This window comes from Macaca fascicularis, chromosome 18, assembly GCF_037993035.2.
Source record: "Macaca fascicularis isolate 582-1 chromosome 18, T2T-MFA8v1.1".
NCBI classification, from domain to species: Eukaryota; Metazoa; Chordata; class Mammalia; order Primates; family Cercopithecidae; genus Macaca; species Macaca fascicularis.
In genome coordinates, this window is record NC_088392.1 from 46,787,044 (window position 1) to 46,814,523 (window position 27,480).

At 36.3% G+C, this 27,480-nt stretch overlaps 1 protein-coding gene across 6 annotated transcripts in view; it reads left to right on the forward strand.

Moving 5' to 3' along the window:
- RIT2 (Ras like without CAAX 2) overlaps positions 1-27,480 on the forward strand; it is a 436,154-nt gene that overhangs the window by 114,630 nt on the left and 294,044 nt on the right. For all 6 annotated transcript variants that reach the window (XM_065533894.1, XM_005586822.4, XM_045378244.3 and 3 more), the window contains exon 2: positions 23,884-23,940. In XM_065533894.1, the coding sequence (XP_065389966.1) occupies positions 23,886-23,940 (55 nt within the window). In that variant the 5' untranslated portion in view covers positions 23,884-23,885. The remainder of the gene's footprint in view (positions 1-23,883; positions 23,941-27,480) is intronic.

A 27,480-nucleotide genomic window follows, 5' to 3' on the forward strand; every position in this document is an offset into this window, starting at 1 on the left:
TTGTATTATTAAATATTAAATATAGTATTGTGCAAAAATCTCCTGGTAAGGTTAGGCTTCTGCATGTGCAATAATAAGAGACAATTTTTGCTTGTCCAGTAAGAGCAGATCTAGGCATATTATTTATATGCCCTCACTTGTTTCTTACTTTTGCAAAGAGGACTGGACTCTACATAAACCTTCTCGTGTAGATCATCCACACACACTATGGAAGCCAATAAAATTCAGAGAAAAACTGAGGACTTAGGTGTGGAATTCACCTTTATAAAATTATAATTTTTAGGTTGCTATTGCTAACCTATAACCTTAAAGTCCTGCCTGCCAACACCAGGGTACCTGTCTTCCCTGGCTCATTTAGCTTACTTCTCTGCAGTCACATCCTTGCCTACTAGACCCATGGTATACCTCAGAAGTTTTATGTTCCTTGGAATCCACATCCTTTTCTCCTAGACCAACAACATGTGCAAAAACCTCCAGTACCATCCTTGGTTCTAAATAATGTCATTTATTTAATGCTACACCTATGGATTTTATCTTTGTGTTATATTTTAAATGACATATTTTTTTCCAAACACAGTGAAGAATTCCTTTTGTCTTTGTGTTCAGGAGTTACTAAAGGAGCTACCAAAAATGTAGTATGAATCCTCCCTTTTGTGGATAATGATGAATCTATTTTATTTAATCATTTTTGACTCTTTTCTGGATAACTTGAAGGATATCATGGGCACCCTCTTTTGATTTAGGGGTAGATCTACTTGAAGTTGAGAGATTGTCTTAACTAATCTGGCTCTAATTCAGCTTTTGATACAGAGTTGTCAAGCACCCACAACTATAATTTCCATCTTAGTGTCTTAGTGCCATTTCATCATTGTTTTCATCACCAGACATCCATCAAGCTCTCCCAGAGGCCAGGTCTCTGGAGGAGACCCCATGGGGAGCTCTGAGAGAATTATGCTGCTTACACAGCTTTTCTTTGTAAGAATATGGCTAGTTCTCAATTTTTTTGAGATTGTTATTTATATACATAACTGAGAAGCAATCCCTGATTTATCAGGTTTCTCTTCTCTCATGAATAGGGCCTTATTCTATGGCCATATTTTCAGAAAGCATAGAAAATATAACACCAGGATCAGCTCAAAAGCTTTTTAAATAACAGTGTATCAGGCCCTAGCTACTTCCACAAGCCTGAAGGGTCACCCATGAATTGATGCATTTAATAGAAACCAAGGTGAATCCAAAGCACAGCTATATTTGAAAACTCCAGTGTAGATGAAAACAATCAGCAGATTGAAAACCACATATATCACCATGAGGGCATCTCTACAGGTTCAGAACTTCTTCTTGGTTTTGCAGGTTCACAAACAAACTTTTATGAACGCATCATGGGAGTAAGAAAATCTGTGTGACTAATTCATTCTGATCAAATTTCAACAATTTAAGAAGCAGAATGGCCAATTTACAATAAGAGTTCTTTTTTGGTGAATCACCTTATTTTCTGCTATTTCAAGAAATCTTTCTATTATCAAGGTATCAATAAAACAGACTAGGAAAGCAGATGGGTTTTTGGACATGAAACAGCATATAATGAATTGAAAAGAGCTATGGAAAATTTTACTCGGCGTATCCTAAATCTGTCTGTCTAATTGTTAAAATACTTACTTTCCAGATATCATTTGTCTCCTTCATAGTCATTGCTGAATGAACCCTCTGGCATGTAATTATGCTTCAATTAATATTCTCCAGTCCATATAGACCACCTTTCATTATTATGCCCTTTTTTTATTTAAACATGTTACTCGACACAGTCCAATTTAGCTATTAGGAGTTAAAGATTAGTCTGCTTTGCGAGATTTAGAACTCTTCCTAATCTTATTAGTAACACATTTATATATTGCCTCAAAGAGACACCTTTTAACCTCATCTTGAAATTCTTTCTGTCCTCACCTGGGGGCCATCATAATCCTGTTTACCTTCAGGTCCTTCATTTTTGTCAGAAGGGATATTGATACTGACTGAGCTGTACACTCTAGCCTTGACATCCTTACAGTCACAGACATTTACTGAGAGGCTGGATCAAATTTGGAGGTGGGGACAAAGCAAAGCTAACTTTCAACAAAAAACTGATTTCCCCTCTCAGTGGGGAATTGCAAATGGTCAAAGAGTTACAGTGTGTCCAAATCCTGCCAAGAACTCTGCCCGTGGAGCATTTAGATATTAGTTAAGGAGGTAATGATAGAAATGGATGTGATAGGGTCCAAATACATTTGTATGACTCTATTATAGGCAAGTATGATTAAAGCAAGTGTTTAGATTCTGCAGCAGATTATACTGTTGGTTCCTGCTGTTAAATGGATATAAGATCTAAAGAGGAAATTTCTTCCACAAGGAACTACTTTGTATATGAAAGTGTAAAACAATGCTCCATTATTTATTATGATTTAAATATAATATTTTACTAATCCATGTATCTACCAATATTTGATAGTGCCTTTACTTTCTTCACCATCTTTTAAAACACCTAACATTTTAATGATCAAATCAATGAATACAAGGTAGAACATTTAAATATGCTTAGAATCACTTTTGGGTGGGTTAAAAATATTGAATCTCTTCCTCCCAGCCCTCCAGACAGTATAATAAAATGATGAAGATAACAAAAAATATTTATCTAGTTCCTTTATGTGCCAGTCATTATGCTTAGTTTTTCCTTATCATCCCATTTAATCCTCGAAACAATCCTATACCCATTTTATACATAAGAAATCGCCTGCTGCTTAAAGGGGTTATGATAGCTTTCCATAGAAGCTATCATAATAATAAGTATAATAGTTCAGAGTGTGGGCTGACTGCCTGGGATTGCAATCCAGTCGTGTATCTTATTATATGGCTCTGGACAAGTTTCCTAAATTCCCTGTGCTTCAATTTCCCTATTTATGAAGTGAGCACAACTTACGTATCAGGGTCTAGGGTTCTTGCTCACAAACTTACCACTAGTAAGTATGTAAATTATTCAGCAAAGAGCATAGATAGCATTTCCTAAACCCATCCACACAGCTAAAATGAGGAGCATTGCAATTTAAATCCTAATACCCTGACTTCAAAGCCCATACTCCTACAATGTGGCCATAGGTAAGAGGATGAAGAACATATGCCAGACAGTATTGGATTCAAATAGAGGTTCTCATTAAAAGTGGAGAGGGCTTTGGCAAGTTTTCAAACCTCTCTGGACCCCATTTAATTATCCACATGAAATAGTATCTATCAAAAAGTGCCTCCAAGACTTGAAAAAAATATGACTATTCTGGTGGGCAAGATAGAACAGTTATCTCCTGCTCACTCCTGGCAACTTTCTCTACACTTGCTTTGATAGGCTACTTGAAGTCACAGACCTATGTATATTATTAGAGTGTGAGAGAAGGCAGAGAATTAGTGCTTAAGATAATCAGATGCCATTAAAGACTTGGAGGATCAGGTAAGTTCTTAGGAAAGGGAAACTGAGCTAAATGTTATGAGTTTAAATAGAGAAGAAAGAGGAGTAGGTAAGAGGCATGACTGGGGCAATGTCAACAGTGTGGAAAGGAGCAGTTTGATAGGTTACCAGCCCCTGGACTTTTTTGTTCAAATTCAGGCTAACAGATTAGGAAGATTTTCTGAATTTCAAACTAGGGAGTTTGGAACTGATCCTATATGTAATAGGAATTAGAGAGTTTTATATGGGAGGTTATATGATAAAGCACATGAAGTATTCAAAAAGATAGAGTTGGGAAATATTCATCATTTCTTTTCAAATTATATTTTACATCTTAAAAACTGCCTTGGATAAAATAATAGAAATATATAAGCCCAATTAATAAATCCACTCCTGTAAATAGCTCTTTATTCTTTACATAATCCTAATTAAATTTCTCAGAGCAGCCATTAGTTTTATAATGAGTTAAATTCAGGTTTTTTATACACATATCAATGGTATTATTTAACTTTTTAAGTTATATACATAAGTAATTCCATAATTAAAGGTTGACATTGTGAGAAGGAAAATAAGTTGTCATTCTTTATTTATCAGCCACCGTTGAATAGATGAACAATGGTAGCAAGAGGAGTAAAGGCTTAAAATACGTTCATGAGAGTGGAGTGATATTGTTCAGCAAGCTATTGTCTGGCATGTCTCGTAAAACTTTGGTGAAGTCCTGGGTATTTTCTCTGACTCTGTGTTATACAGGATATGAACAGGCTTGTGATAATCCAAAATTCAGGTAGGAAGACAAGAGAGATAGGGAGTGGAAAAGGGTCCAAGAGAACCTCTAACTTGAACAAGTAGGAATTTTATCTGAGAAGATCTGATTGAGGGGTCTCCATAACAAGTTAAAAGGTTAAAAGTTAAACATTTTGTTTGGCATTTTGATTTTCTATTTGGTAAGTTAGACAACATGGCTTATATCCCTCTTGAGTTAATGAGCTACTTCAAAGCAAGAGCAATGCATATTGCAAGTACTTTATATGCACTCATTTAATTATTTAGATTTAGACCAATGGCTAGCAGGCAGTTAACACTAAAAATGTTTTCATAGTTAATTTTTTCAATAAATTTAAGTTATAGTATATGAAAAGATTTGAGGGATCATCTCCCGATCTCTAGACATATATGTCCAATTTATGAATGTCTTTCATTATAAGCCCACAGGCACCTTAAAGTGAACCTCTCCTGTATGGAAATTTTTTATCTTGTTCAACCTGTTACTATTCTGTGTTCCCTTAGCAAAGGTCACCGTCCCATCCACTCAGAAAAAAATAACTATCTTTCATACCTCATCTATTTGATCAGCCTCCAATTCCTCCAAGTTCTCTTCTGTAATATCTATTCATTCTATTACAAAACTTCCTATCTGTAATGGAAAAATCTCTCCCCTTTAACTGAATTTTTCCTCTACTTTCATGGCACCACAACAGCAATCATTAACACAGAAGACTTCTGTGGCCAAATAAGTGTTTTGTTGTTGTTGTTTGTTTTCCCACCCATCAAGTAGTGAACTGGGTCTCCTCTAAGTCAAGTGTGACACTCTCTACTTGGAGATAGTGTCAGATCCTGCAGGTTGGAGTCCCAGCCCCCAATATTCCCCCCGGCCACGCCAGACTCTAGTTGTTAAGTCCAAGCTTCTAGAAATTCTGACCAACTGGCTTCACGTTGGGGTTCTCACTAGCACCTTTTAGGTTGGATTAATTTGCTGGGGTGGCTCCGAGAACTCAGGGAAACACTTACTTATGTTCACCAGTTTATTAAAAAGGATATTTCAAAAGGATACAGATGATGAGACACGCAGGGTAAAGTATAGGGGAAGGGGCGTGGAGCTTCAGTGCCCTCCCTGGGAGTGCTGTCCTCCAGGAAATTCCATGTGTTCAGCTGTCCTGAGCTCCTCAAACCCTGTCCTCTTGGGTTTTTCATGGAAGCTTCACAATGTTAGCATTGCTTCCCTCAGGTATTGGGCAGGATCCTCTCTGGGGAGGGTCTTAAAACCCATAATCAGAAAGGCAGGAGAGATTAGAGTCCTACTTTGGGGCAGATGGAGGACAGAAGGGGATTCTGTTTCCTGAGGCCTGCCCCTGAGGCCCAATACATCCAACATGGTAACAAAAGACTAAAACCAACATTACTGTGGGAGTTATGAACCAGGAACCCTGGACGCAAATCAATATATACCAAAACGTCATAACACCACACCGCCTGTACTGCTACCAAAACACCATAACACCACACCGCCTGTACTGCTACCAAAACGCCATAACACCACACCGCCTGTACTGCTACCAAAACACCATAATACCACACCGCCTGTACTGCTACCAAAACGCCATAACACCACACCGCCTGTACTGCTACCAAAACGCCATAACACCACACCGCCTGTACTGCTGGAGTCTTCTGTGTAGCCTTCACCTTTTCCCATTCAGATTTCACACAGCTGATTCCTAACAGGTATTCCTACCCCCAGAAATGTCTATTTATATAGTTTCCTTCATTTTTGCTGTTAGATTTTATTTTCAATAATCAATTCTGCTGGGCAAGGTTGCTGACACCTCTAATCGTAATGCTTTGGGAGGCCAAGGTAGTAGGACCACTTGACTCCAGGATTTTGAGACCAGCTAGGACAACATAGTAAGATACAGTCCTTACACACACAAAAATTAAAAATTAGCTAGTCCTGGTGGTGCACACTTGCAGTCTCAGCTACTAGAGAGGCTGAGGTGGGAGAATCACTTAGGGAATTCAAGGCTGCGGTGAGCCATAATTGTGCCACTGTGCTCCATCCTGGGAGACAGAGCAAGATCCTGTCTCAAACAAACAAATAAAAAGCAATTCTGAGTATGTCTCCTTCATGTAAAAAAAAAAAAAAAATCCCTTCTCAATTACCCATTGCTTTCAGAAGAAAGTTTAAAATGTTTAATGACACAATGGGCCCTTGGAGATATGACTTTAGATTTTCTCTCCAGCCTCCATCTGCAAGCTGTACACCTTACATTCACTCTGAGCTCCATCTATACTGAATTAGCAGAAATGCCCGAATACCGCTTGTTGCCTGAGCCTTTGGAACTTCGGCAGATGCTATTTCCTTTGCCTGTAAGTCTCCTCTATTGCTTACCCATGTGTATCATTAACTATTAATACATATTCACTATTCAAGATTCAGGATGCCCTGCCTTCTCAGAGAAATAATTCTCCCCAAGGTTAGAGTGCATTCCCTCTTCTTTGCCTAAATTAGAACCTGCAATTAACTATCATAACATTTAGTGCACAATGATGTAATTATCTTTTTAATTTTTATCCTTTATTCTGTTGTGAGTTCCTTGAAGATAGAATTTACCCCTTTTACCTCTGTGTCCCTAAAACTTACCGAGGACCTAGCTGTAGTGCAGTTGTTTGTTGATTAAATGTACAGAAAATAAAAAGAACATTTCTAGTACAGCGCTTGCGATTTAGAAGTAAAGAAATTGAGCTAGAGCTGTCATTGTGACTTGTCTGAATTAATTTAATGAACTAGCATTTGATGTTATGAGAATTTAGCTGCTCAATGATCTTTCTATCAAACCCTGGACAACTTCCTGGAAGTTCTTACTGTGCCATTGTTTATGAAAGGGAACTACAGGCTGTCTTTGGAATTTCACAAGCCAAGATTCACTATCATCATGTCTGTCCATGCTGGTTTGCCAGTTTTCTCTCCATAATTCACTTAACTTTTGCTCCAGAGAGTTGGAGTGCCATGCTATTGATGCTACAATGTATGTATTAAGAAGACAGAAACAACCCTAACCAAGTAATAAGTGAAGTGACTACTCTAGATTCAAACTGTTTTTCAATTCAGTCTAACGTGTGATTGAAACAATTTTAGAAACCAGATTATTGGTTATATTCTCTTCTCTACTAATTCATTAATTAAACAACAGAAAAATGAACAACTGGCATTCCTGTGATAATATAAGGAACATCAAACAAGGTATATTCATTAAAGCGAAACAACAGTTGATTGAAATGTAATATTTCAAACAGATGGGACAACATCATATGAACATATGTGAGCTGTGGTTTTATAAAAAACATCATATTTTAGCCAGATAGACCCTGAGACCACGATGAAACATTGAAAAAAACAAATCGTTTGAATCATTCCAAATAAAACAGTTTAAAAGTAAATCTCAATAAATGTTTACCAAGAGCTTACAATTGTCTGGTCACTAGTTTAAGTTGTTTACATATATTGTTTCACTTACTTTTCATAACAACCCCATAGTGGGTATTATTATTAACCCTACATTTCAGATGAGGCAACTAAGAAACATAACTAATTACTTAATAACTCTCCTAAAGTCACATAATGTATAAGTATCCAGGAAATGTCTTCAACTTATAGAACTTGTTTCCTTAGCCATTTTCCCAGACTGACAGTTTCATGTAATCTCACAACCTAAATATTTAATTCTTGGAATTATTGGTTTTTAAAATATTTGATGCATTAATTTATATCAGCAGTGAGCCAGTCACCAATTTTCAATGAATACATGCTACACTTAATGTCATGTTTAACACTAACATTATTGTTATAGATATACAAAAGAAACAGGAGCCTGACATCAGTTAGCTTTGAATTTAGTGAACCCATATAATACAATCATATAATAAAAGGTTGTTAAAGGCACTGGCTTAAAAGTCAGAAAAGGTCTCAATGGAATGGTTCAAGTCCCAGCATAACATACATTGTGACAGTATACCTTCTTTGTATCTTTAGTGATTCCAAATTTGATAGATCGCAGATCCCTATGGGTTATCCCTGAGTCAGCCCACACCTGCAGCCATTTCATTGGCCTCATGTGCTTCAACTTTTGCTCTCAGCTTCCAAGGCTGCCCTCCTCTTTGACCAGTCAGCCTCCACTCCATGATGGGTTTAAACAGTAGAACTCCCCTCATATTTTTGTGTCATATAATTTATTAAAGAGGAGAAACAAAGGAGTATAATTTCACCACAAAGCAAGCAAAACTTTAAATTTGACATCTGTTATTAAATTGTCCCAAATTTTCTAACCATGCTCCATTGCATGGCTCCCTGGTATGTTCCATCTTTCTGAGCCCCTGGCTTCAGACCTTTTCAAAGCAGCTTCTCCCCTTTTCTTCACGTTTTGCTCACTCTTCTCATTTGTAGACTCCTCATATGTTAGTTTATAAATATAATAATTTTATTTTATTTTAACTTTATTTTCTCTTTATATTTTCCTAAGAATATTAAAAAGCATATCTGTAGAAAAATGAAAGCATTACATTTAAGTATAACTTATAAATTTATTTTTGGTGTTGTTTTGGTTTTTAGTCACCAAAATTTTAATGTTAACTGTCTTGGGATGAGAGTAGAGGGAGTGATTTGGTGGAAATTTACTAAAACTTTATTGATTAAGCACAGCATTAATTTTTAATTCTATAATTTGATATTATGCACAGGTAAGATAGTGGTGAAGTGGAAAAACAAAAACTGACAGCAAGTTCTAGAAAGGGAGAAAGAGTGTTGAGAGAAATAGTTGGATATGGCAAGAAGGACAAAATGAGTGAAAAACCGAAAGATTATAAGAAAAAAGGGAGACATATAAGCACAATAGCCATGAATATATGACATTGAGAAAGGAGAAATGGTAGAAAAATAAAAGGAAATGAGAAAAAAGAAATGATCTGGAGTCATATAGACAACTTGTCCAAGTATGCTTTCATATTGTGTCATCTTCGATTATAGGCTTTTGAAATATTTATTACTTGATGTATGAATAATTATAGTTTTTTTTTTTTATTTGGAAGGGTGAAGTTTTGCCTTAGATCGGTGGCACTCAAACTTTTTGATCTGAGGATCACACTAAACACTCAAAAATTACTGAGCACCCTGAAGAGCTTTGTTTATGTGAATTATTTTTACTGATATCTACCATACTATAAATTAAAACTGAAGTTTTGTTTTAAATTCTCCATGGATGCATAGCTTAAAAAATAATTGCATTTGTCTATCTGTTTCTGTGTTCAATATGCTAAAGTATGTTGTTTTGGTTGAGTACATAAGGAAAGCTGGTTTTATACAGACAAGTGGGAAAAGAGAGAACCTCATTTACCCTATGAAAGAGCCTCTCAGACCCTAAGGGTTATTTGACCATATTCTAAGAATCACTGCCCTAGGGAGAATAGGCATGATTCAATTCTGTAAATGTTGACTGCTGAAGACCCTGTGTTGTCTGCCAGACACCACGTTCCCAGTCTCTAGGGAGCCAAGGCCTCTGCCTCTCAGATGACTAGAAGGCAGCAGAAGCAGCCCAGCTTTAGGCAGAGCTCATCTCAGGATACTGTGTGGAGCCAAAGCATGTTTACTATGAGGCAAGATAAAATCCAGTCCAGGGACTGATCTAGTCAGTGGATGTGTTCGTGTCACCATAACAAATCTAGCCCAGTGGACCAACAAGTTATGTTGAAAATTAATAATGTGGTCACAATCTGCTCTAAAACTGTGCAAATCCTTCGAATTTTATGTTTTTGTCAGATAATTATGTAGATCTGATCCTAACCTCCACGTCTTTTTTTCATTTGAACAGATGTCATACCAGCACTGACTCATTCTTGTAGTTTTGTAATTGTCACATTGATTATTGACTAAAATACAAGATTTTTGCATGATTCTGTTACATTTTATCTTTCTGGGTTTGTCTCATCATTCCAGCCTATCAGGACTGCCTGTCTTGCATCTGAGACCCAGCCATTGCCTTTAGATTGATGTCATTTCACATATGCTGTGAAAAGAAAAATATGGTTAAAATAATACGTAAACCAAAAGAACACTGTGAAAATATAATATTATAAAGATTATCACCATTATTATTATTATTATTACCATGATTAATTTAAATACATATGATCCGGATAAGGCCATAAAAGAGTATGCCTTTTATTCAGGATATGGTCCATCCTCCATTTTCAGTTTTTTTCATAAAGTACTGTGGAAGCTGATGGAAGCTAATGATGTCTTATGAAAAGAGTCTAGGAAGCCAAACACATTCATGGTACAAGGCACAAAATGGGAAGATCCAGGCAGGAGGTAAAAAGATATTAGAGGTGAGGTAAAAATATTATTTGTGCCCTCCAGTGCCCTTCTGATAAGGTAGGCAGTTGACTATTCTATGATCTATTCTCAAAGTGTTTTTACAAAATTATTACAAGTAGGATAGAGATTTATCAAACAAAAGAAAATGCTTAGGATGTATGCAGATATTACAGCAACACTTAAATCATGGGTGCCTTAATACTTTGATAATCTTCTAAACCAATGAAAGTAAAACCTTCAGCCCCAGGTATATGTTGGTGTCTATTAGTTACAAACATGATTATCTAAAATGTCAAAAAATGTTTTCACTGCAGGATCAGCGTGTCAAGACAGAGTAAATTCTTATTATGGCAAATGATAACAATATTAATTCTCATATGGATTAGATATTAACATCTATGATAATTCCTATGGCAAATTATACACATTTTAAAATGCGAATGCTTTGGAATTGTCTGTAGTCACTACCACCTATTCATGTAGATGAGACTCCAGTAATTGTCTCCATTAGTTATTATGCTATAAGAATGGCACTACACAGAGAGTTGTATGCACAGGTATGCAGGGCACTGCATATTGAAATACTCCTTAGGTATTTTATTTACCTGAGGAGATGAGGTTTATCCTAAATGATAAAATACTTGAGAAAATATTAGTGAAAATGTCTATTTTTCTTCTTCGTTTAAGTTCAAAATAAACTGTCAGCACGTAGCAAGTAATGACATTTAGTTTTAATATTCTTTGCTTTTTTGTTTCTCATCAATCATCCTTGAAAATCAGTCAGTGAAGATGAATAGAGTTTTTAAAGTCCTGGAAAGCACAATTTCTTTCCATTAGCAGTGAGTTTGTGGAGAAATGTCAAGAAAGCAAAGGGGAACATTCCATAAAGGAAAAACACTCAGGGAAATGAAGACTTGCAAAAGGTGCTGCTCCCATCCAGCTGCTCAGTTGAACACCATTCCCCCAACCAAATGATGCTATTTTCTAATCTATCCCTCAACCCCCAAATCTCAGTCCTTTTCTTCTTGATTGTCCATATCCTATAACCACACAGGACCCATAGAAACGTAGACATACCAGCCCTTCAGTAAATGTCTTATGACTAAATACATTAAACCACAATGTCAGATTCCCTTCCCACCATTGAACTGTGATGGATTTGTTCTAAGAAAAGAATTGGTTCAGAAATTCTCACCCTGGGAAGTGTAGGTTTGGTATTAGCCTGCATTAATGAGCTTCATTACCCTAATATAAATATGTGGAATTATGCTTTTGATTTGGAAAGCACCAAACCACCAGTGCTGAATACCCCTTTTTAAATGTTAATTTTATAGAAACTTAGAACCTGTAGTATCCCTAGAGAAAACAGAGGAGAACCTCTTTCATTTTAGAAATGCATTAATTAGAAAAAAATGAAAGCTGTCATTAAAGAGGGATCGGGATACCTCTTACCCAATTTCTGATTCAACATTATTTCAGTACGGAAGATCAACATTGTCAGTATTAAAAGCTGCAAAGAGAATTAGGAGATCTTTACCAAACCCCACAAAGACCCTATTTTACTATTCTTAGTACCTCCCTTTTACCTTGTCTTTAAAAAGATCCTATCACTCCTGGTTGGGGCCATTCCAGGTTGGTGGTTATCTCAGTCTTATTCTCCGTGCTCAGCAGCGTGACTGCCTGAGTGTTGGGTGCTATTCTGCCATGCTTCCTCTGGACATATCCTCCTTGCGAATGATCCTGTGCTATGGACTTTTATAGTGCTATTTCTGACCTTCAACTCAATGCAATTTACAAAATGTTTGTAAATATGTGTGCTGAGGGGAAAATAAAAGAAGACTCTCCCTGCTTTCTTTTATTTATCTTTTATTTATTTATTTATTTATTTATTTATTTATTTATTTTTGAGATGGAGTTTTGCTCTTGTTGCCCAGGCTGTAGTGCAATGACGCTATCTCAGCTATCTCAGCTCCCTGCTACCTCCGCCTCCCTGGTTGAAGTAATTCTCCTACCTCAGCTTCCCAAGTAGCTGGGGTTACAGACATGTGCCACCACGCCCAGCTAATTTTGTATTTTTAATAGAGATGGGGTTTCTCTATGTTGGTCAGGCTGGTCTTGAACTCCTGACCTCAGGTGATCTGCCCGCCTCGGCCTCCTAAAGTGGTGGTTTACAAGCATGAGCGACCAGGCCCAGTCCTCTCTCCCTGCTTTTACCTTAATTTGACTTTGAGTCAAAAGTTAATTTTAGATGCATTTATTTATTCATTCAAAAATAAACATTTAGTGTACGTGTATGTTATTAGTCGACAAATATCAATGGCCCACATGGTGCATAAATTTTCAGGTAAGAGGAAAGAATTAATGAAAACCAATTAGCACAACGGAAAGAGTCTGGCTTTGGGGTCCTATGGCCCAATCAATTTGATTCCTTGATATAGCTCTGTAACCTGACCACATTACTGCATGACTCTCAAAACAATTTTGTTAAATTGTTCCTTCAAGGAATTTTGTAAGATTATAAATCAAACTTAAATAATTTTAAATTGATATATAAAATATTATCCTAAATTTAAAATTTTAAAAGACATAACTTCTGCCTTATTTTAAATAATGATGTCTTCAATAAAAATCCTATAATTTCTTGTAAATGTATCTATTGGGACATAAAAGATAATAATTTAATACTCATTATTATACTTTTATAAACTATATGAACAAGTTATTTAATAGTGGAAAATGGTACATGGTTCTTATTCTTGTTGAAAATGGTCTATTTATTTAATTTTACCATAGAATTTTATCCCAACTACCATACTAAATGTTTATTTTTAAAATAATGCTATCATAATTTTATTTTTTGTTGCTGTTGTCACCATTAAACATATTATTACTGTGTAAGGAAATGTGTGTGTATTTTCACTGCTGTCCTCCTGCACAACTCCCCATCCTCTTCTCAAATGTAAACCTTTAGAAGACAAGGGTCTTCATCTGTTTTGTCCACTGATATATCCCAACTATCTAAACATTGTCTGACACACAGTATTTTTGAATGAATGAATGCCAGCAAGGGAACATAGGGAGTTCCAAGGAGGAGGAATGGGTTTCGATTTAAATTCAGTAATGAGAGAACACCTCCCAGAGGAGGCCCAAGTGAGTAATAATCTGAAAGAAGTATAGAGCAAGCCATGCAGGTATCTGGAGGAGAGTTCTCCAGGCACAGGTAGAAGCACCACCAAAGACGCTCCTTGGGAAAGGGGGTTACTGAAAGGTATGACAAACTCTGAAGGTCAATGTGACGGAAACAGAATGACTAAAATAGAGGATTGGAGTACAAGAGAAATAACCAGATTCTAAATAGACGAGGAAGGAATGATGACAATAGTAACAATGAAATGAAGAAAGACGCATTGCAGAATGCTTAATTTGGAGGTGGTTTTAAGTTATCTCTCTTCCCTCCTCTCATTTTTCAGATGAGAAAATTAAGTCAGAGAATTTGAGTAATTTTTTCAAGGTCCCAAAAACCAAGAGAAATGGGGCTAAATCTTAGTGACCTGTCTCCCAATCTCCTTTTTCCCATTTCACTGACAGGACATCAATTCTCAAAGGGAAAGCAGTGATTTGCCAACTTCTGTCTTTGAGTTTTTAGATTGTATTATTCTCTAAATTGCTTTAGTTTAGTACTTCGCATAAATATCAAGTATTTTTTGGAGGAGTAGATGTGGGTTGGAGGAGTAATAATGAGTTGTATGATCTTATGCTATATATATATATATATATATATATATATATATATATATATATATATAATTTTGTGGAAAATAACCCCTTTCTATAATTTTCCTCTTTCATAACTGACAGTCTCTGCCTCTGGCTAAATACCACTGACATTCCAAGGAGGGTGATATATAATATTTTCAGATTTTCAAAGAAGTAAATTTGATGATTTAATACTGAATTATGCAAAGCAAGAAGCAGTTGACTTATATTTAACTTTAAAATGAAATAGTAAATTATGGGAATATCTAAATAATAAAATGGAAATTTAAATAAAAATATGCGCATGAAAAAAGAAGTCCACACAAAATGTGTTTGCTTTTAAAAATGATTGTTTTTAATCTCTCACCACTACCATTGTATGAACATTTAATATGCATTTGGCCATTATTTATTATATGTACTTAATGAATATTTTATAAAGTCCTTAGAAACACTACATTTACATAACATATGTTAATGATATGGCCACTAATAAAGAAAAAGGGTCTTTGATATGAAATCCATCAGGTACTTCCTAATAGTATCCAGAGCTTACTATTCAGTAATGTCCATTTCTACAGTAGGATAGTATTCTTAATTGATATACAAGGGTAATAAATTAACTGTAATAATATTAGAAGTCGAAGCAAAGGGCTATTGAGTCTACTAAGCATTCTTTATTTTCACCCCTAATTACTTTTATTAAGATTGCAAGTATTCTAATCCAATGTCTTCTCTACTCATATACACTCTTCACTTTCTTTGTATCCATAAAGCCACTAACCAACTTTCAAAGAAGCATTTATGTGCATACAGTAGAAAAAACCTCCTATTGTTATTTCTTTTCCCAGATATTTTTATGATAAGCACATAGTAAACCTGAAAAAATGCATCACATATTATTTCAGATGTACTCCTATCTAGATAATTAATTTTAAAAGCAATAAATACAATTATGCATATATTTCTAGCATGTAAGTTGTTGCACCCTACAAAAAATTTTAAAAGTATGGTTTTTTATAATAATTTCTGGTAATATTCATCAAAAATTAAAAGATATCTCAGATAATTTATTCAGATAATTTAGAAGCATTCCTTATAGAAGCTAGTAAGATACAGAGTAACATTAAGGCCAAAGTTAGTTTTTCAGAAAATGATTTTTCTTTTTGAGGGGAAAGTATAACATTTCATTTTCCTTCATTTGACATTTCCACCTTTCCTTTAAATATCCTTTTCCCCCTTATGCTGAAGCCTGCTATGTGTTCACCAAACATATTTTCTTTTCTTCCTAACATGCACCCCAGCCTCATAGTAGTTAGGAGGAGCCAAGTAACTGAGTTTTGATAATAGACTGTGGATATAGTAAGGTACAATATTTATGGCACTTTTTCTCCTTAACATTCTGTCATGCCAGTCTCTGTGAATTCTCTTACTTCACTTTTCTGCCAAGTTGTCATAAGGAACTCAGAGGAGGCCTTGAAGTTCTGAGGGGTGGGAGACCACCTGATGAGAGGATCTGGGAAAGACTACATGGAACAGAACCGTCATCTTCCAACCTCCTTTAGGTTGCATTTGACAAGAGTGAAAAATAATTGCAGCAAAGATACCAAAAGCTTTGTTCATCTATTTGCCTTTTGCACTAATAAATGCTTTGTAGCCAGGCGCGGTGGCTCAAGCCTGTAATCCCAGCACTTTGGGAGGCCGAGACGGGCGGATCACGAGGTCAGGAAATCGAGACCATCCTGGCTAACACGGTGAAAACCCGTCTCTACTAAAAAATACAAAAAACTAGCCGGGCGAGGTGGCGGGCGCCTGTAGTCCCAGCTACTCGGGAGGCTGAGGCAGGAGAATGGCGTGAACCCGGGAGGCGGAGCTTGCAGTGAGCTGAGATCCGGCCGTTGCACTCCAGCCTGGGTGGCAGAGCGAGACTCCGTCTCAATAAATAAATAAATAAATAAATAAATAAATAAATAAATAAATGCTTTGTAAGACAAAGCTAGGAAATGTGTTCTTATACATTCTACTTATACCAGGGCACCTATTTCCATCAATCTCTCCCCTACTCACACTCACATATGCAAGCAGCTTAATTTTCTGATTCAGGAGGTCTAAAACACATCTAGAATTCACTATATTTGAAGGGTTCCACCTATTAATTTGGTATTGTCATTATCTAGCACACAGTAGGTGCTCAATAGGTGTTTCATAGGTGAACTTTAAAATCTTTTGGAACGGACAGTATGATTTTTCTTATTCTCAGTGGTCATGACCGAATTGCGATCCAGTGACAGTCTTTCTTACGCTTCTCTCTCGGCCTTTTTAGACAAATAAATTCTAGTCATCTAATTGAAGTAATTTGATGCATAGATAAGAACAGAAACTAAATATATTGTGTTTAGGTCATATTTGACATAAATTCTCCATGAAAAAAATTAATTGCTCATTTTCAGCATCAAGTTTTGAAGATCTATACTTACAAGAATTTTGTGGGCTCTAGCTTACACATAAGGATTTACTGGTCAGTGAGAAATGAGTAGGAGAATATAGTTGGCCTCTTAAATCTGAATTTCTCCCTATATCCTTCCACAAAGCCAAAATACCAACAAGAAGTACAATTAAATCACATGTGATCTACACTATGAATGCCAAATTACCTCTAGGTAGAAAAGTAAAACAGAGATCAGGTGCGGTGGCTCATGCCTATAATCCCAGCACTTTGGGAGGCCGAGGAGGGTGGATCACCTGAGGTCAGGAGTTCGTGACCAGCCTGACCAACATGGAGAAACCCCATCTGTATAAAAAATACAAAATTAGCTGGGCGTGATGGCACATTCCTGTAATCCCAGCTACTCGGGACGCTGAGGAAGGAGAATCTCTTGAACCTGGGAGGTGGAGGCTGCAGTGAGCTGAGATTGCACCATTGCACTCCAGCCTGGCCAACAAGAGCGAAATGCAGTCTCAAAAAAAAAAAAAAAAAAAAAAAAGTCAACAGAAATTCTGGTGCCATTACAAGGTTGGGGTTGTAGAGGATGGACAGAGGGAAGACTTAAAAGATTGAGAAAAAGAGGAAAGGAAAGTCAAGTACTCAAATGAAATATAGGTAAAATCATTTTTCGAAAGAAAGCCATACAACTCTAATTGCCAAAATACTGAAAATTAGTCTGGAACTTTAGGTTTCACAGAGGTGATAATGTGCTTGACAGTAAGCAGAACCAGAACTGACAATCTGCTTCTCAGGGAGATGGAAATAATTAGAAAAGAGGTATTCACCTTCAAGATGTGGCAGTGAAGGAAAAGGTAGGAAGGTAGTGAATAAAACTAAAGATTCTGTTGAAAAGAAAGAGAAACAAGATAAGACAATTACTTCTATGATCCCCACCACCTGTCAATGTTACATAATTTGAAAAAAAATAAAAATAAAAACCCTGCACTGTACTAACCTGACAGAAGACAACACCCTTGATGTAATAACTGAATATGTAACGCATAAGAACAGAGAAAAAAAGGTGAAACAAACATGATACAAAACTACCCTAAGAAGAAAAAAGAAGAGTGAATCAACTGTTTTAAGCTAATAAATACTCTCCTCCAAAATTTAACAGAGCATTGACATGTACTACAAGAAGCTTAACTGAATTAAATATCCTCAAATAATATTGTGTAAATGAATTTAAACACAGAATCAGAAATTCAAAAACTAAGAAACAGAAATAACTTAAAGAAGATATATACTGAGAAAAAAGAAATTGTAGGAAAAGACAAAATCATCTCAGAAATAATGGACAAATCACAGGGTACTCTTGGGAGAATAGCTTAGAATGAAAAATGAGACATTTGAAGAGCAGGGAAACAATCAGGAGAATGAATATGTGATTAATAATAATTTTTACAAGGTCTAAAGAGTCAGAGAAAATCTGGTAGAAATGAAAACCAGGCAAAAAATATTCAACAGTATAAAAAGTCAAATCCTTGAAGAATAAAAACAACATGTAAAAAAAAATTAATGAAAAGTTCTAGAAATTAAAGAAAATATATATTTACTTATTGAAAAGACCCACTTGTACCTGAAAAAAAAAATCTGAGACTATTTTTTTTTTCTTTTTTTGAGATGGAGTCTCGCTCTGTCACCCAGGCTGGAGTGCAGTGGCGCAATCTTGGCTCACTGTAAGCTCCACCTCCCGGGTTCATGCCATTCTCCTGCCTCAGCCTCCCGAGTAGCTGGGACTACAGGCACCTGCCACCACACCTAGCTAATTTTTTGTAGTTTTAGTAGAGACCGGGGTTTCACCATGTTAGCCATGATGGTCTCGATCTCCTGAACCCATGATCCGCCTGCCTCGGCCTCCCAAAGTGTTGGGATTACAGGCATGAAACACCATGCCTGGCCTGAAACTATTAATTTCAAGACATAACTTAGTAAAACTAGTGGACTATAAGGAAAAAAGAATCCTTAGTATCTCCAGGAAAACAGATCAAACAGTTAATATGGTTTAGAAAAGTGCAGGACAGCCGGGCGCGGTGGCTCAAGCCTGTAATCCCAGCACTTTGGGAGGCCGAGACGGGCGGATCACGAGGTCAGGAGATCGAGACCATCCTGGCTAACACGGTGAAACCCCGTCTCTACTAAAAATACAAAAAACTAGCCGGGCGAGGTGGCGGGCGCCTGTAGTCCCAGCTACTCCGGAGGCTGAGGCAGGAGAATGGCGTAAACCCGGGAGGCGGAGCTTGCAGTGAGCTGAGATCCGGCCACTGCACTCCAGCCCGGGCTACAGAGCAAGACTCCGTCTCAAAAAAAAAAAAAAAAAAAAAAAAAAAAAAAGAAAAAAGAAAAGTGCAGGACAGGTATTTTATATCCAGCTAAGTTGTCTTGTAAGTATCAAGGCTATAGAAAAATAGTTTTAAATAGGCAAGAACACTGGAAATATTGTACCCATTAATTACATATATATATATATATATATATGTATTCCTCCATCCAATCAAGAGAAGATTGGGAAAATTTTGGAAAAAAATAGGTAATGATGAAGATTTATTATATTCAATTTTAAACCTAGACTAAAACAAGAATAAGAACATGAGTACAAGAATGTGAATGGACTTAACTTGCCTATTAAAAGAAAACAAATTTTAAATTGGTACAAAAAAATCCAGCACTATAGTATACCAAAAACCCCTTGAAACACAGTGATTTACAATTGTAAATTCAAAGAAAAATTAGGAATAAACCCCCAAAATTGAAACAAAGTTAAGGCAGTGATTATAACTTTGATCAGACCAAAACAATAAAAATAATTAAATGACATAAGGGAAGCTTTTTAATAATAAAAGCCACAATTCACAGTTCAATTATTCACTTATACAGTAACATTCTGATCAAAATATTGATTTCTGACTTATGCTGGTATTTTCTAGGACAACTGTTCTCACTTGGGACTGGTTGATCGTTACTCATTTCTCAATATTGTGTTCTTGTGTGTATATAAACGAATGTTTTGGGAGTAAAAGATAGACCATTGTTATTAGATTTTTAGAACCAATGTATTAAGATATTATAAAGTCAATACAATTAAAATATCTGAAAAAAGGATAGAATTATGAGTTTGAGTTTCTTATGAAGTTGCTCTTTAGCAAGGAATAATAGAATGCCAATTTTTTGAGGAGGTAAAACTGTGTAACATAAAATGAAATAAAATTTAATCTCCAGTCTGACTGATAGCAGATTCTCTCCAGTGTGATAATAGGTTGAGCTTGATAGGTAGTTAGGAGAGATTTTTCAAAAATTGTTTTTTTACAAATTATCTCCCCCAAATGGAAATGCCTGTTAGATGTCCCATAGGGGATCCACTTTGTAAAACACAGAAGAAACTTATACAAATCAATCTTTCTGAAATTATCCTTTGAGTTCTGAAACAAAGCTCAGCTGGCTCCTTTTACTTTGATTCTGTCTGTCTCAGCTGTGGGTCAGAAGATTCCACACGTAAAGGGCTTTTTTCAATTATACAACAAGCAGCAGGTTTCCATTACAGCACAAATTCCATCATCTAAATATATGCTGGGGTTTTTTTGGTTGTTGTTTGTTTGTTTGTTTTTTGCAGGGTGGGGGTTTGGGGGCGGGTAGTGGGGAATGGAGTCTGGCTCCAGGATGGAGTCACCCAGGCTGGAGTGCAGTGGCACAATCTCGGCTCACTGCAACCTCCACCTCCCAGGTTCAAGTGATTTTCTGCCTCAGTCTCCGGAGTAGTTGGGATTACAAGCATGCGCCACCACGCCCGGCTAATTTTTGTATTTTTAGTAGAGATGGCATTTCGCCATGTTGGCCAGGCTGTTCTTGACTTCTGACCTCAGGTGATCCACCCGCCTTGGCCTTCCAAAGTGCTAGGATTACAGGCGTGAGTCACTGCTCCTGGCCTAGGTGTTCTTATAAATAACTGTAACAGGTAAGTCCTTGACTGATTCATTTATTTCTGATGTTGGCTGTCTGTTTCTCAAGTCTATATCTAAATATTTCTATTATTAAAATGCTTTCACATCTTTTTTCTTAAATTTGTTCAAAACTTCTTCAGGCTCCATAATTCCTTCCCAATTGCATAGCAATTAACTTAGCCCATAACAGTTCGTTCTGTTGCTTCTTGATAGCTTCCATGAGTGTCATGTACTGATACCTGGTAGAGGAACGTTTAAATGTGTGGATAGAATGGTGTGACATTTGGTAGAGATATCAATCATTATTAACATTATTAAAGAATTTCAGAGCCAGAGAGTAGTTAAATTGGTAAGAACAGATTTTATTCAGGAACTATGGCAAAGGATAAAGAAGAACTGCATGTAGAACTGGTCTTAGTTCCAAATACAGCAAGCACTAAGGCAGATGTATAGCCAAGAAGCAGGATTGGGGTCAGTGGATGGAAAAATTACTAAGAAATATCCAGAAGGGGCGATTCTGGTCAAATTTAATGAGATTCTTGCTGAAGGCAGGGAAATAAAATATTTCTTGAGGAGTGGTGGGGATGAAGAATTTGATCAGGTATTGAGAATGATCAGATATCAAAGGTAAGGGATACTCTCTAAACTGATTTAGCAGTATTTTTGCTGAATCTGGGTTATGAAAAGATGAATATGGAAGTACAAAAGTTTAGGTGTAGGTGAGAAGAGGGTTCTGAGAAGCCTGACTGAAGTTTTGGCAAGGAGTGAGTCTTCATCATTCTGATATCAAAATGAAGATGGCAAAGGTCATTTTTATATCATAGGATAAACGCATTCTCATGGATGGAAAGTAGCACACTAAGTCTGAGAACAAGGCTAGTAGCTGTTTGGGCAGTGGTATAAGTTCAGACTAAAAGGAAAGATGAATGTGGTTCACGAAAGACCACATATATTAGCATATCATGTTGAAGATTATGTTCTTTATTTTAATAGCAGCTGACATGTGAGTGACATAATTTTTTTAATGATGATGATGGTACCATTGGGAAAGAGCTAATGTAAAGAAAATAAAATAATTATGGAGGAAACAGTTTTTAGTCTAATACAATAGAGATTTTCAAAAGAAATATAAGATTCTGAACTAGAGTAATAGCAGAATCCAGATGTTTGAAAAATTTGTTGGAGTGAAAACTTAAAATTTATGTTTGTATGGAGGATATGAGAGGGAAGGGATGCAAAGACATCTGTGAGATTTTAGCGTAAATAATTGACTATCATAAGATGGATGTTGAGGCTGTTAATCACATTAGTAATTAACTGTATATCCATTTGTTTTGAGTGGATTAGGAATATCTTCATTTTAGTTTTAAGTGTACTGAACTAAGCTATTATTGAAATTGAGATGACTGACTACCCATAGCTAATTGTTCACATGAAGCCATGCCTCTGACCTCTGTATTCTAACTGGGAGCAAACCAGTCAGGAACAAAGAGAGGGAGACAACTGCCATTTTAAAACTCAGGAAAACATTTTCCAAATGCTTCTTCATATCCACTTAATAAACATGTTGCTGTCAGTGTTTACCTGAAGTATTCTAACTCCTCAGGCTATCTGTAAGGAATGTTGATTTGCATTTCAAAAATTTGCCCAAGGCTGTCAAATTGAGTAATACTTTCATGTAGAGACTTCTTTTGTCAATGCAAAGAAAGGAAGTAAGCAATTGTTAAAGCATAAAACAGAAATTCTCTTCCACTGGGTCAGTTTCCATTTCTTTGCATTTCTCAGCAGGGTCAGACTAGTGCATTCTACATGTTTGTTGAATGGAACTGAGTCTTCTCTGCCCTGAACATTTGCTAAAGTGTGTATACACTGTTAAAAACAACCAAACAACCAGAGCTGGACACTAGTTGAAGCAATAAAAATAAATTTAATCCAGGAACTATTTCCACAAGGGAAAAGAGTCCTCAGTATATAACTAGGCTCAATTCCAAATACAGAAAGGACACGTGGAGATTTATAGGCAAGGTACAGGGGAGGAGGAAGGTGAGAGGGGAGGAGTTACACCCATGAATGGAAAATTCGTAAGAGGAGACATCAAGGGGAGGAAGATTCTTGCTAAACTGACTTAGCAGGATTCTTGTTGAAGGTAGGACAGAGTGATCAGATGTCAGGGGAGGATTCTCTCTAAACTGACTTAGCAGGATTTGTACTACAAGTGGGCTATACAGACCCAGTCAGAATGCAAGGACAAGGTCCATGTTTGAGGCCTAGTAGAGAAGAAGGCTTAGGATCTTACCTAAAGTTTGCTCAGGGAGAGAGTCTGTTAACAAACACACATGCAAGAGTAAGGAAAAAAGAAAGAGAAGAGCTATTATACACTATTTTTATATAAGTTTGTTGTTTTGCTTCAGAGTTCCTTTTGCTTCCTAATAATGGAAATTCACATGAGGAAATACTCTACAATAGAAATATTACAAATGTTTTACAAAATCATAGGTTTGGAAATAATGTGGAGAATACAGAATTACAGAAAAAAAGTAATGAGAAAAAGGTGGTCAATAACATAAATTTATTAGGCAAAATAAAAGTAACTGAAATAATTTTAATTTTGAACAGTTAAAGATAATCATGTAATTACATATTTTATAGTTCATCAGAACTTCAGAGGTTATCTATTCACTTTTAAGATGAAAAACTTAAGAGTTCCAAAGAATGTACAGATTCTTTGGTGAAAGGGACTTACATATCATTACCAACTGTTTAACCAGAGCAGGTCAAGAGCAATTCTGTAACTGGTTTATGTCTTCATTATGTCAAGAGCTTCTTTGTTTTTACTCTAATACCATTTTTATTGAAATACACTTAAAATTTGTACATATTTATTTCAGAGAAGTATCTGGCATTATCTGACACATTTTTCCCTCTAGAACTTTGTCTTACTGTTTTCATTTTGTGTGAAATTAAATTAGTCACTCACATAACTAACTTATTCACCAGAACCTTTTAAAAGATTCGTGAACTATGTTGGTAAATAACTTATTGATTAATTGGTGAATTTTTATTAAACAAAATGCGTTTTTCTTTCTTTCAGCAATGACAATGCAGTTTATTAGTCATCAGTTTCCTGATTATCATGACCCCACTATAGGTAAGTAGAAACCTCTTTTCTATGTAAGCTCAAATAAAGACACTGTTACTAATGGCTTGAAAATATTAGCAATGTTGATGGAAAATAATTATAATTTACTCTATTACCCAGAACACATACACATAAATCTATAATACGTAACGTACTGTTACCAGGGGGTCCTTGCTCCCAGAGCTCTCAAGATGGTGGCAGGCTGCTTCCAAAATACAAGTGGGCCACTTCCAAGATGGTGGCAAGCCTCGCGTTCTCTGATCTGGGGTTCTTGGCCTCACAGATTCCAAGAAATAGAATCTTGGGCTATGCCGTGAGTGTTATAGCTCTATTAGAAGCTGTGGGTCATGGAAGAGAACCGTGGAACCCAGTGACTAGTGTTCAGCTCGATTAGGACGAACTGAGGCACTTAGCAGCATAGGAACAATGGCAAGCCTTTAGCCCCATCGGGAGTGGCAATGGGTGCCTCACTGGATCAGGAGTACCGCGGACACTCTGCTGGATCCGGAGGGATGAAAATCAGAGGCAGGTCTGTGACCTCCGCAAACAGTAGTGGTGGATGGCGAATGAAAGTTCAGCTCTAGCCTTAACAAAACATGGACCAGAAGAGTGTAGTTGCAAGATTTAATAGAGTGAAATAGAGTGAAGACAGAGCTCCCATCTAAGGGGAGGGGACCCAAAGGGGGTTGCCTTTGCCAGCTTGAATGCCTGAGTTTATATCCCAATCCTTGTCCCTCCCACTGTGCTCTCAGGCAATAGATGATTGACTATTTCTTTACCTCCTGTTTTTGCCTAATTAGCATTTTAGTGAGCTCTCTGATTGGTTGGGTGTGGGCTAAGTTGCAAGCCCCATGTTTAAAGGTGAATGCTGTCACCTTCCCAGCTAGGCTTAGGGATTCTTAGTCGGCCTAGGAAATCCAGCTAGTCCTGTCTCTCACTACCACAACAGAAGCTTCAAGAGACAATATTTGTCCTTACTTCTCGCCGGGTAGCCTAGTATTATCTGTTCTATTTTATTTCTTTCTGGTAAATGGTGGTTGGAATCCATTAAGTGATTTCAGTATCTAATAATGGATAGCTATCTGATTTGAGAAGTTTCTCTGGATAATAAAATTGTACTCTGGATAGTAAAGTTGATGTGAGTATATATGTATTTGGTCATTTACTCCCTTCTGTCAGTCTCTGAATTTTCTACTGCAGAGTTATTTAACCATGTTAATGGTGCATTTGGAATGTTAGATATAGACATAACATTATCCATCATTCTCATCTTGAAGGTTAGGAAACTGACGTTTAAGGTGTAAAAATATTGCTAGAGCCAAAACACCACTCATGTTTTATTCCTCCTACCCAATTGTCTTTCTGTCATAATATACTGTAGACGCTTTGCATTGGGGAACACGTTTTCTTCCTATTTCAAAGCACAAAAGATGTCTTTAAAATTGCTTTACTGATTCAAAAACCTACTTTAAAGAATTGGCTGGAAATTTTCAAGCAGAGTCCACTGTAGTACTCTTTGCTTAGAAACACACTGGTATTAAAAACACATCAAGCATTATTTCCCGGAGATGGGGGCATATAGCCTCATGGCTGACTGGTTGTCTGGATGGTGAGCTCCTTTAACCACTCCCCATTACTTACCCTATTTGTTCCCTCAGTCTGAATATCTCTTATCTTCACCCCACCCATGGGTAAGATCATCTAGTTTCTATTATGCTCATCAAGAAATTTTAATTCAAGATCTAACTTGATATATTCAATATCATCCTGTAAATTATACTCCTGTATTCTTCCCTGAAAGGCCCCAGAATATTAGCTTGCATACCATTGCTGACAAATATAAAACATACTTATTTTTAAATGTCTGATTGTTTATTAAGACCACCTCATCAGTTGAAGTAAATTGATTATATTTAAATACATGCAATTAGTATGTGGTAACTGGAAAGGACTTCCTCACTAAGTTGAGGTTTGTTTCTAAAGAGAAAGTAACTACTTTGCAAAGTTTTAGAAGTGATTAGCTGCAACAGTTGCTTGATAATTCTCTAAGTCAATTTTCTAAATATCTTAGAAATTCTAGAATGCCAATAGCTTCATACCACACACTGTAAGTTACAGAAGAGGCATAATCTTTGGGAAAATCTCTGAATCTTTTATCTTGTTGGAAAATTCAATAATATAATATATAATTTATGAAATCAGAAATTCACTCAGTTGTTTATTATTTTCTGTTGTTCTTTAAACTTTGTATGTATTGGTGTCTCAAAAACCAGCCTCTTGTTCACCAGCCTGTCACATCTAACAGCTTGAATAGGGCAGTAGATGTGAATAAATCATAAATGACTCCTTCAAAAAGAAGAAGTAAGAAGTATATGATGATGCCTCCTTTAGTTATCCATGAGGCACATCTATCACTTGAGATTAAGATACCTGGACATTCAGTACTAACAGATAGCTAAAATCATACCTTTATCTGGCTATAAATAAAACAGCTTTAGAGGAAGAAGCTTGAAAATGGAAACATAGAGTACTTTATTACTTTTGATTCGATTTTCCCATCATTTCATTTCTTGGCCTTTCTAGTGGGAATATTGGTTAACAATTTTCCATTGGTATCCTGCTTGCAGAAGGTAAATGTCCAAAATAATTTACCTTTCACCTACTTCTGCTACATAACTATAACTCAGTGTGGCTGACTTAATGACCTCTCAAGAGGAAATTCATATTAGTACAGTTTGAAAGTCATACAAATTATAAAAGCTAACACCTATCAAAGATACTTTTTTCACAATTGAGATAGGAAATAAATATTTTTCGATCCTTCTCTAGATCTGTTTGTTACCCTACTGATTGAGGCTTTTAAATAGCCTTTTCTCTGAAATATTTGAGGGATATATATGGCTTTATTTTCTCCTTTATATTCAGCTTAGAGTTATTCTTCTTTCAAATATACCTCAATTCTGAAAACGTGAGATCCCTTTATCACTGAAAACAGTTAGATACAATATTTGATATCACTGTTCTTCCCAAGGAGTAATTGTTTCCCTTATTTATTGGCAACAATTTCAACATCAGTAACCAATGAATTTATAACAATAGAAAGGAAAAGCTGATTGGTTAACATCAGGTTACTTCACATTACTGTTTTTGAAAGGGTTAAAACAGAGAAGACTTCTTTATTACACGGATTCAGATAGAATGGAATCTCTTGCTTTCAGAAAGGATTGGTCTGTTCACAGGTCTATTTGCTAGCTTGAAATTTCAGTTTGGTTTTGTGGCATCTAGCGTGAGTGACTTCATTTTGGTTTGGTCTCATGTGTTAGGCCCAGGGCAGGAGTTCAGTTCAAAATAATTGCCTGTCATAATTTTGTTTGACAGGTTAGAGCAGATACTCTCTGCTCTAAACTTATTTTTGAAAGATGCATAGGTATTAGGCCAGTGAAGAGGAGGGATTGCTAAAACAAAAAGTATAGGCACCGAGACAAGACAGCACAACAAGTGACAGAGCTGGGGCATTTTGGGAACCAGAAGCCCAAGGGTAGTGTAAAT